The sequence below is a fragment of the Mercenaria mercenaria genome, unplaced genomic scaffold (assembly GCF_021730395.1).
Source record: "Mercenaria mercenaria strain notata unplaced genomic scaffold, MADL_Memer_1 contig_3175, whole genome shotgun sequence".
Taxonomy (NCBI): domain Eukaryota; kingdom Metazoa; phylum Mollusca; class Bivalvia; order Venerida; family Veneridae; genus Mercenaria; species Mercenaria mercenaria.
In genome coordinates this window covers 9,906-22,496 of record NW_026461291.1, presented here as the reverse complement: position 1 = coordinate 22,496, position 12,591 = coordinate 9,906, and the positions used below count along the sequence as shown (strand labels likewise).

General features: G+C 37.3%; 1 protein-coding gene across 1 annotated transcript in view; it reads left to right on the top strand.

Annotated features, from left to right (window-relative positions):
- Positions 1-4,726, top strand: part of LOC128552806 (uncharacterized) — a 29,064-nt gene extending 24,338 nt beyond the window's left edge. The window contains exons 5-6 of the mRNA XM_053533873.1: positions 1,554-1,661; positions 4,656-4,726. Of these exons, the coding sequence (XP_053389848.1) occupies positions 1,554-1,661; positions 4,656-4,726 (179 nt within the window). The remainder of the gene's footprint in view (positions 1-1,553; positions 1,662-4,655) is intronic.
- The last annotated feature ends 7,865 nt before the right edge of the window (positions 4,727-12,591 follow it).

Sequence of the window (12,591 nt, the reverse complement as noted above, 5' to 3'; positions counted from 1 at the left end):
GCAGCAAATGCTTCAATGTGAAGTTTCCAGTTCCCTTCTCTATCTGCACGGATAAACAGAAGCAGTATACCGACCATATCCATATATGTCTTCCAAAACACACAGCTTGTATTGCCAATGAACAGCTTATCGAAATCTTCCATCTGGCAGATCAAGATTAACATTCCTAATATCTTCATTTAATTTAGCAGACTGGGCCATTATCTTTTGGTCATATCCAGTTATCTTTGATGTTTTGAAGACATTAGTTAGCTCTGTAGATGATTCTTCTATCTGTTCAATGTGTGTACTAGTACAACCAGTCTTTTGATTCAACCAGGATCTGACCATTCTCTACCTGAGTCGCCATAAAGCCTCATGAATACGTTAAGATATGTGCCCGCACTGCTCTGTAGTAGGCCTTCCCTTCCAGCATATTTGCAGTCGCATTGGGAGGATAAACCCTAGCATCAACCCAAAAATAATCAAGGCCGGCTGATTCCATGTGTAAATATCAGTATTCATCAATCTGCAAATGAGTTAATTAACATAAGATAATAGGTAAGGGTAGATTTCTCGGAATCACAGAGAACTAAAAACACAGCCTCAGAGTCACGCATTTGCAAAGTAGGTCCACAACAAAAGAAGCTGTAACGGAAAAATATTACAGACGGGTTGCTTCAAAAATCCAACAAGTATGTTTAAATTTTATGCAAAGTATAGACAGAGGGGGAGGAAGGGGTAAGGGGTAGAAAGAGGGTAGGGGGAGGAGGTTGAAGGGGAAAGTAGAACAAGGATGAATATACACAGGGAATGCTACGTTCCTTAATCACTGTTACGCTACAATGCAAACCACAATTGCGAAGACATTCGTGTACAAATGATAACCCACACAACCACACCCAACTAACTAACATAGATAAACAGACAAGTAAGATACAACAACACCGTAGGGCACCGCTCTAGACACACAAGCACACAAACGCACACATATAAACAGGAAAAAACAATCGGGTACCGCCTTAGGATTCCGGAAGCCAAAATAATGGGGGGTGGGGGGCACGAAAACTAACTCATAGTAAAAGGGGGAGGGGATGCCAAAACAAGGGAGCGCAATTGCAAGGGGCAAGGAGGGGGCGATAGGGGGAGTGAGGAGGAGGAAAAACACGCTAACAAAAACATGACAACATAGGCAACACAAAACACAACACAGACAGAAATCCAGTTGAAAATAGGGGCACCGCCTTGGAACGGTCAGTTACCTATAAAAAGGAAATTAAGGGTTTACACGTGTTTCGGGCATTCCAACCTCACACTTACCCTATTTTCAACAAGTTAGACAACACAATGTAAATAAAATCCCCGCCGAGAAAGGCTCTAACATTAGCGACCAAGATATAGTGCAATTTTAAGTAGATGTATAACAGATGCACTTAATTGACCTTTGACCTCTATTCTGACATTCACAGAGGGTTTTGCGCGTGGCATGGGTCAGAACCATAGACAAGTGATATTGGGCAAACGTGTGATCAATAGCATAGCATATCACATACAGTCTATCATATTTTATTTAGGAACACCATTGAATGAAAACCAGCAAATACAGACAGAAATCAAATCGTCGCCAAACTACAGAGCAGTTGGAGATGACGATGAAGAGTTCGCATGTCAAGGTAGTAAAGGTACATGTATTGTACAGCTTTTTTTTTCAATTATACATTGGTTTATATCATCAATTCTAATTGACGTGCAGTGACGTCAACATTTTGTTGCGACCAAGAAAGGGCGCTACTATATTTTATCTACTGTTTTAGATTAAGGGCATATTAGAATCGAAATAATCTAAAGCAAACTGTATTTTAACACTATCTATACATTCGGGCGGTAATACGTCGTACAAATAATTTCACGTCCGGCGTATAACCGCCCATCATGCATAAATAGTGTTAAAACACTCTTTTTCTATAAATTATTTTTAGTTCGACTATACGAAGTATATGGAGAGTTATCCCACTCACCCTGGCGTCGGCGTCTTTCCGCGTCCCCACCTTGGTTAAAGTTTTTTAACACTTTCTCTTTTTTCTCCTTATTTCTGAAATTACTTGATGGTTTTGCTTTAAACTTAAAATTATTTAAAGAGTTATTCCTCATCATCACCCACATCATATGGCACAAGGGCCATAACTCTGGTACCAATATTTTATTAATTATCCTCCCTTTTTACTTAGAATTTCAGGTTAAAGTTTTGATGCACTTTCACTCTATCTCAGTTATTCCTGAATGGATTTGATTCAAACTGAAAGTAGTTGTTCCATATCATCTCTCACATCAAATGACATAAGGCCCATAACTCTGGTACCGATATTTAATGAAGTATGCCCCCTTTTACTTAGAATTTCAGGTTAAAGTTTTGTTACACTTTCACTCTATCTCAGTTAAAGTTTTGTTACACCTTCACTCTATCTCAGTTATTACTAAATGGATGTGATTCAAACTTAAAAGATTTGTTCCACCTTATCACCCACATCATATGACACAAGGTGCATAACTCTGGCACCAATTTTTCATGAATTATGCCGCTTTTACTTAACATTTTAGGTTAATTTTGATGCATTTTCACTATATCTCAGTTATTACGACATCCATTTGATTCAAACTTGAAGCAGTTGTTCCACATCCACAAGGTGCATAACTCTTGCACCAATATTTCATGAATTATACCCCCTTTTTGCTTAGAATTATACTTATATAGTGTTTTGATACACTTTATCTTTTCCTCTCTTTATTACTTAATATTTTTGACACAGACTTGTGCAATATCTTCATCCACCATTGGAGTCATTAAACACTCCAGTGACAGCTCCAGTTTCCTTAGATGTGCCCAGTTCCACTATCCAGCATCGAAATAGCCGAGCGCGCTGTCTCCTGTGACAGCTCTTGTTTAAGTACCTATACTAAGTGATTTTTGAAAAAGGCATATAGATGCCGTAGCCTGAACATTTGGATTCCACCGAGCTACAAATTTCATCTTGTAGAATGATGCATATGGCCACAATTTCCCATGTTATATATCCGCGACTGGGAAGAGTTATGAAGTCATAGAAATGGCTGCGAATGAAAAATGCTTCATGAACACATTTCTTCTCTTTATGCCAAAGTTGTGTTTTAGTACTATATGCGCAGTCTTTTCATTTGTTACTTAGATCCGAGATAACTGTGCCGTATATATTTAGAAAGAATTAGCCAGCACTTGAATATCAGGGCACAGAAAATGTTAAACCTTCGTTTGAATTTTTCAACTTTAAACATGCTTTAATGAATTAACTTTCTGTTGTTAGTATGGGTGGGTTTAAAACATGTTGAGACTTGTTGTAAGACCCTAGAATTTACTAAATGTTTGAATATGTGCTGGAATATGATTGAAAATCAAGATGGCAATGGTTTGCTTTGAATATGACAATTAAAAGCGCGAAAACATCATATATTATCAAACGTGCGGTTTTAATTGCGTTAAGAATATATCTTGACTTTTCCGTTTATAAATGGGTTAAAGTAGATAATTAAATGTTTGTGACATAAATTTATTTCTTGCCAAATTGTGCACGTACATAACATCTGTATCTAAACCTTTGGCCAACAAATACATTTTCTGCACTCTAAACGTTCAGTACCTCTGTATGGTAACTACAACGGTAGCCGTATATTTGGATATGTCCAATATGGTAGCTCAAAACAAAAAAAAGTGGAACATTATTTAGTTCTTGCAGATATTTCCTATTGTTTGTTTATTTGTTTGTTTGTTTGTTTGTTCTGGGTTTACCGCCATTTTATCAACCGTATTTCCTATGTCTTTTTATGTCCCCGAAGGTGGTCATATTAAAATCGCACTGTCCGTCCGTGCGTCCGGTACATTCTTGTCCGGGCTGTGACCCTTCCATCCATAAAGGGATTTTGAAATAACTTGGCATAAATGTTCACCATAATGTGACGACGTGTCATACGCAAGACTCAGGTCTGTTTCATGTCCGGTCCATAACTCTGCATCCATGAAGGGATTTTCAAATATCTTGGCATAAATGTTTACCACAATGAGACGACGTGTCATGCGCAAGATCCAGACCCCTAGCTCTAAGATCAAGGTCACACTTAGAGGTTAAAGGTTAACATGGTCTGTTTCTCGTCCGGTCTAAAACTCTGTCATTGATGAAGGGATTTTGAAATTATTCGGCATAAATGTTCCCTATATTGAGATGAGGTGTCGTGCACAAGACCCATACCCCTAGCTCCAATGTCAAGGTCACACTTAGAACTCAAAGGTGTTTCTTGTCTGGTCCATAATTCTTCCATTTATCAAGGGATTTGAAAATGATTTGACACAAATGTTAACCATATTGAGAAGGTGTTTCAAGCTTATGACCCGGGCCTCTTAGGTCAAGGTCAATGTCACGAAATGATATGTGACTTTTTGCGCTTACAACTGTAGCATTCTTGGGCACGCTTCGGGGGGCATTTGTCACCAATAGTGACAGCTCTTGTTTCAAATTTTGTTACCACATTCTAGTCAGTAACCCTGGTTATATCCAAAGAAGAAATCGTCACATTTGTATTGCATCTTGTAATTCATAGAAATTGTTCAGTGTCGTTTCAGATTTTCTGAAAGGTTGTTTTATTTTTAGGAAAAGCAAACTATTTCGATTTAATGGGTGTGAATATTCTTCACGATAATATCCAGTATAAGTATGCATAAACTGTGATATGTAAAAAGCATTTAAAATTCAAAAGGACACATAGCTTAGAGTGTCGAAGAAACACGAATATAACGGTTTGGATAACAAGTGTACACTGGTTTGGATAACTTAGTCTCTTTGGATGTCTTGGACTGATCTTTCTAAATGCACATTTTAAGGTCAAGAAGGCGTAATACAGCGCCATCTAGCGGGACGACAAACATTATGCTTGACGACGCCACGTCTTTGCGTTCTTAGCGTTGACGGTGAATGGCTTGTAAGCTAAGATTTCATTTCGCATCCAGCTTTTCATTATATTTAAACAATTAAATATCTACTTGTAGTTCATAAAAGTAGTGGATATAACTACTGCCTACTTTACATATATTTTCTGATTTATTCCTTTACACCAAATGAACGCATTGAAGCAAAAAAAGTATTTCTTAGTGTTTAGTGTAAAAATATGGCTAAGATTTTGACCGTATACATATTTAACACTCATCGTTTTTATCAGTATGTGTTTTTTTTCAAATTTGAATAACGTGAATATTATAACTGGATATAGCCGCTAAAGCCCTGTAATTTTCACCTTTAGCTTGAAACAAAACCGGATGATATGAATTAACTGAAGTATAGAATACGAAAGATCGGTGCCGTTTCCAAACTTTTACGCAAAAATATAGAACCCGGGTCCCCGAATCATGACCGTTCAGTCTGTTTTAAAACAGTACAATAAAAATACGGTGAAAAATTAATATTATAAACGGGAGGGTAGTGATAACAATAAACTTTCGCGTTTTAACAATGAAAACTGCATTTAAAACTTCATTTTTTTTTAATTTAATCATATTTGATTGTTCTTTCTTTCATACATAAAATAGTACAAGCATATCTTTTTAACACAGAACACAAAAAAACAACAATTGGGTCAGGCTACAAGTTGTTCCAATATCGGCATAAAAAGCTGTTTGCGCGTTGTTAACTTTCATCTTTTTTAAAAGAACATTTTAAACCATGGTTAAAAATATGTGCAATTCAGACTTTAAAATAATTCCTGTTTTGAAATTTCAAATACAACTGACCCTTCGGGTGCTGTGTGACGCCGTGACCCGCACGTGTGCCGCTCGGTACTTTTGCTCGGCGGGGGGTTCCAAGCCGAATATAGCCATAGGTTACATATAACTGGACTGGTTTAAAGTCATTAACCTTACGTCAGTATACTATGTCCTAGTTCGAAATATCACTCCATTATCACTGGCGTTTCATGTCTATGCTGATACTTCTTCTTCACACTACACAGAATCCTCATCTGATCATGTTTAATCCTATCTTCAAAACTCATCACTTCATTTTTACTTTCTCTTTCTTTTTCCTTAAACCGACCGTGAGGATTTGTGTTTTCCGCTTGATTGCTTTGTACTTCGGACAAGGTATAACATGAAGAAACGGCAATGGAACAATCCAGTTATTATTATTTAATTCAATTTTCAGTCACGATGGCGTAGTTTTAATCTTTTTCATTCACCTCAATTTGTCTGTAATATCAGCCTTCCCGATCCTACAATCGAAAGTCATTGCTTACTCCGACATGTAGAAGTCTACATTCTGTAACCCCAATATCCCAAACACACCGAACAAATATCCTTTTTACACATGTGATCCTATTCTTGTCATTCTATAACATCAGTTTGCACCTGGCTTATCTCATTTACTTAATATGTATGTCCGGCGATGTGCATCCGAATCCGGATCCATGCAGCACAAGATTAAACTCTAACAGCTCCACCTCGTCAAGATCTACTTGTCTTCTTACTATTTCTTTATGCATTAAAATGTGCAAAGCATTAAACAAAACTTGAAACTCTCCATGCAGAATTCAATGCCTTCGACATTCTTTCCTTTTCTGAAACTTGGCTTAACGCTTCTACGCCCAAAAACAATTTTATTTTTGATGGCTTCCATGACCCAGAAAGAAAGGACCGACCTGCAAACAGCCACGGTGGAGTACTCCTGTATGTAAACGAACAATTCAGATATAAGCGCCGATACAACTTTGAAATCCAAGATGTCAAATGTGTTTGGATTGAACTTATCACCGAAACAAAGCGAATTCTCTTCGGTACATTTTATCGGCCTCCAAACACAACAGCTCCTGAACACTCACTCATCCAAGACTCCATACATTTTCCTGTAGACACAGGCATACCTGATATAATCGTCACTGGAGACTTAAACATCAACATGCAAAACCCAGATGTCTCTAGAAAGATAAACAGTTAAGCCCAAATCTCTCTCTTACACAATGCATATCAGACCCAATTCGTCCTCACTCAGAGACATTATTCTTACATCGAACCATAGACTTATACACGTTTCTGGGGTAGGTGTACAATGCCTTGTCCAACAAGTGCGCTTTCACTGTCCAATGTTTGGTCTCTTCAGCTTCAACAAAATCTGAAATTCACATCTTCAAACGACATATATGGCTATTCGACAAAGGCAATTACCAGTTACCAAGAGAGAAAAAAACAAATATAAACTGGCACTAACTCAAACATACAAACATAAATATATAAAAATAAACTCACAGACACTATTCTTAGCATTTCCAAATCTTGTTTTCCCAACAAGGATGTTACCATCAGACCCAACGACCAACCCTGGTTCCCTCAAAACTTGAAAACAAATATCAGAAAAAGGCGTAGATATTACAAAAATGCTCCACACACAAACACAGAACATGACTTGTTGAAACACTTCGCAAGAAAATAACAGCTACCACCAGACAATCTACGGAAAAGCACCAGCTAGCAACAAACCTCGAAACAACACAACAAAACTCTAAAAACTGGTGGGCGTGATTGAAATCTTTCATCAAACCATCATACTCTTCTTCTTCCATTCCCCCTCTTGAAGGCGGGGGTGATATTGCAGAGGACGACCAAATGAAAGCAGATATTCTCAATGACAATTTTAGAGACCAGACACTTCTGAGTGAGCCCGCGAACATTGCACCGGACCTACAGGGTGATATACCTCCTCTGTCCACTATACAAGTATCTCCTGATGAAGTCATGATCGTCTTTGAAACCTTACCTCTTGATAAATCAGCGGGCCCAGATGCTATCATCAACAAAATCCTTAAAGAACTCTATAATGAACTAACCATCCTTTGGCAGATTTGTTCAACAAATCTCTCACTTCATCTGAATATCCCCATACATGAAAGTAAGCATTTGTCTCACCTATTTTCAAGGTAGGAGACCGAGCTGGTCCTGGAAAATATCGCCCTATACGGTAGCTCTCCTCTTTACATTAGGGAAGATCTTTGAAAGAAATGTCTTCAAAAACGCCTTCAGCTATCTAATTTCACACAACCTTCTTACTCCTCTCCAATCAGGGTTCATCCCGGAGGACTCTACGACAAATCAACTTACATATCTGTATAACTTTTTCACTGAGGTCATTTACTCTGATAAGGAAGTCGGAACACTCTTCTGTGATATCAGTAAAGCGTTCGATCGTATTTGGCACACTGGCCTCTTGCTCAAGATGAAGCGATTGGGCATCGATGGAACGTTACTATCCTGGTTCTCGTCATATCTTTTTCGTAGCAGACAATCTGTTGTAATCCCAAGTGCACAGTCTAAATGGAATACCATAAATGCTGGAGTACCACAGGGGTCAATCTTAGGACCTCTTCTATTTCTAACATACATCAACGACATTGTCAGCAGTATACAGGCCAATATCCGTCTTTTCGCCAATGACACGAGTCTTTATCTTGTAGTAGAGGATCCTAAATCTGCTGTATTTACTCTTAACTCTGATCTGTTCACTATCTCAAACTGGGCTAAGTTTTGGTTGGTGAAATTCAATCTGAAAAAGACCGAATCCCTTATCTTTTCTCGGAAACTGGCACAAGGGTTCATCCAAGCTTACAAATGAACAATGAGACGATCCAAGAAGTGACAAGCCACACGCATCTTGGTGTTGTTCTTTCTGCAGACATGAAATGGCACAATCACATCGACTATATTGTAGAGAAGGCTTACCGGCGTATAAATGTCATGCGAAAGCTTAAATTTGTTCTCGATCGCCACTTTGTTGAAGCCATCTATACTTGGTTCATTCGTCTAATATTAGAATACGGGGACGTAGTCTTTGACAATTGTACTGTCCAAAAGAAAGACACCGTTCAAAAGATCCAACATGAGGCAGCTCGAATGGTATCTGATATTACAAAGTTGGTCTCGATTGCAAAACTCATGGGCGAAGTTGGTTGGGAAACACTTGAGTCTCGACGACGAAAACACAAATTACTCTTATATTACAAAATGACCAAAAATTTTGTTCCTTCGTACCTATCTGTTCTCTTCCTATGCCAGTTCAAAATTAAGCATACAGCTCCGCAACCAGGATGACTACAGAGTTCCAAGAGCCAGGACTTCACTATTCTACAACTCCTTTCTCCTTTCTACGACACGAGCTTTCAACGACCTTCCTATCTGTGTTCGTAACTCACCAACTTTGTATTCATTTAAGAAGCATCTTTTGAAAATGTTTAACTACATCATCAATTCTCTCCTCGTTTTCTTATATTCGATGTACTTTTACTACTTATTCATTTTCTTTCTATCAGTACACGCATAACCTAATTTCGTCAACTAGTATTATTAAATTGAAACCTGCCATATGTTTCCTATCTTACTACTTATTCATTATCTTTCTATCAGTACACACATAACCAAATTTCGTCAACTAGTATTATCAAATTAAAACCTGCCATACTTTTAACCGACATTTAGTATGTATTGGAAAAGCTGTTGTGTACAATATTTATTTAATGTAGCTGTATATAGACGAATATTTATGTTTAAACTAATTGACCCTTAGAAAATAGTTCCTTGTCTGATTCATCCAGTCAAAAATTCCACCCATCCCTCATGTCGGACGGAATGACACACCCATCAATCAAGCGATCATAGGTTTGGTGTCCGGTGCGGTCATTCTATCTGTGACTAATATTTTTCAACGGGACAGTTGTGAGTTACAGTGGAAAAAAGAGTTTAGTGCTTGTTGATAATAAAATGTTAACGAAAACGGGCGTAAAACCCAAAAACGGACAATAATTATCCCGGCTAATACTGAGTTTGAAGTTGGTCGGAATATGCACAGTCAAAACGAAATGATCTGAAGTTAACATCAGACGTTTATAGTGTACGGACATGAAATAAATAGATTATTGCGCTTATGCATTTGATAACCATTAACCTTTAGCCTGCTAGGGCAAATGATTTTGACTTTGTGACCAGTGCAGACCAAGAAGTGCCTTCACATCCGTGAAGACTCATCTTGGTCTGCACTGTTAGCTATTCAGTCAGTACATTTTCAGTGAACACTCCTTTGAATAATAAGTGGTACTGCCCAAAATAAATGATAGATCAGTACATTGTAGAAGTTAAGCAGGGTATATGTTAATTGTGTTGGGTTTACGTCATTTCTCAACAACCGTCCAATTATATCACGGCGGTCTGCTTACACAACCTGTCTTTATAGTTTATAAACAGTAGGCACTCTGCGTACGAAATTGACAACTTTACCAATTCTTGGTGCGCTGTAGCTAGTCGGGCTCGAACTAAAAAATCTCCGGATTATGGGGAAAATTATATTTAACTATTTATCATGGTGCGCTGTAGCTAGTCGGGCTCGAACTAAAAAAAATCTCCGGGTTCCGGGGAAAATTGTATTTTACTATTTATAAAACAATTGAAATGGGCTTAAACCGAATACGAAAAATTATTTAATAATGCAACAAGCCGTCAAATAAAGGTGGATGCTCAGTAATTCAAATCCTTCTTTGTTTCGTATAGAAAAACGACAACTTTAGGTCGTCTTTACGTATCTTATTAGAACATCACTTTTTCCTACAGCTATTTTTCATGGAAGTTCTTTCATAAATTAACGAAAACATGAAAAGAAAATAGGGGGTTGAATAGTTCCTAGTGAAATGCCAGTCAGTTGTGGTCTGCTACCTTAAAAATGGCGCATATTTGCTCTTGCTCGCACAAGTTTGGCTGGGATTTCTTTTGAGGACATTTATCCTGTATTGTATACTTAACTAAAGATTATATATCAGCAATAAAACTTCATGTTTGAATTAGTTTGAGGTTCGGACATTTTATCTAGCAATATAACCGGCCTTTTAAGCCTTCTTTACCTTAAGATAATAATCTTCATTTCTAAGAATTATTTTCATATTTTGCATTGAATACATAATCGGATAACAGACGACTTGCTAAATATATCACCATTCGGTGTTTACAACAAGGCTCATACTCTCCAGTGGTAATTTTTCTTACAGTTCCAAGGCAATGCTGAACCGCTTATTTGTTTCTTTTCCGAACTATCTATACAATAAGGTATGTTAATGCGTTTGTGTGTGTACAAATCGATGCAAACACTGTGGTAAGGTTTTCGGTTTGAAGAGACTGCGTTCTTAGAACTTGATTTTTCTTTTTCCCTTTTTTCCATTTTCACTAAGGAACGACCGAGAAAAGCAGTGGTAAACACCGTTCATCGTAGTTCCATCGCACACTCCTGTTACTTAACCGTATGATAGGATGCAAGAATGCATAATATTGCTAATTTTGCATAGTGGCTAGATTAATTAATGACTGAACCCCTTTGCTTTCTCCCGATCCTACATTTCAAGAACTTCCTTACAAAAAAACTCGTTTAATTTGTTATGTATATGTCTTCATTTTTTATTATTTTTCTATATTGATGATTCATTGTTTACTGTCGTAGGTTTTAGACATCATGTATGTCAATACGTTGTTGATATTCTATGTGTTCTGTTTGCTTTAGTAATTTAAGTAACAAGTAATTGTACCCTTAGACGTAACAGAGGGATCAATCATTGATTGCTATTAATTCTAATTTCTATTTTGAGTCTTTTCAGCTAAATTTTACAAATCATTTTGAATTAAAGAAATTTTAATTTCGATTTTCAGTGCGGTACTCATACAATCAGCTATCGACGATATGTCGTTTGATATCGATACGTTTGTGACTGAGCAATCCCAGGAGATGTTCCAGTTAGCTAGGAAATCTGACTTACTTCTACTTTGTGACCATGTTCACATTTCTGAAGTTAAGTCATCCATGCTCAAACAAGAAATTAAGACTATTATTGTTCAGTACTTCATGGATGAAGACATTTTTTATTCTTCTGTTAAGTCACTTATTGTTGATTTAAAATAAAAAGAAATGCAAATCAAGTTGGAATTTCCAGAAAGAGAAAGGGAGAGAAAAGTTCAAAAATACGAACAGCGGAGAAAAGGTTAGAAATGGAGAGAGAGAGAGTAGAAATTGAAAGTGAGAGAGAGTAGAAATAGAAAGGGAGAGAGAGGCGAAAGGAATGGAGAGAGAGAGGTAGAGAGAGAGAGAGAGAGATAGAGGGAGAGAGAGAGATAGAGAGAGAAGAAAAAGAAGAAGATGAAAGCGAATGCAAGTTGAATTAGCTGTCTGTAGATCAAAGCTCAATGATGTTGTCAAATAAGTAATCTTGAAAGGTTATGAGCTTGTTCCTGAGACATACAGGCAAATATTCCGAAATTGCAGGAAAGGTTCAGACTACAACCATGTTTAATTTACCCAAATTAAAGACCCACCACGACCTTGTGACCTACTTTTTCCTTCCACTAAAGCTTCATGCAAATCATTCTAATAATACTGGTATAATACAGCTATTCTACAAGACGACACGTGGACAATTAAGGCCCTCTGTGAATTAATGTGTTTTCACAACTTCATCTGCAAACTTATTCAGTCTTTTCAATATAGTTTTATAAACTAATAATAAGAAGTATCTCACACTGTA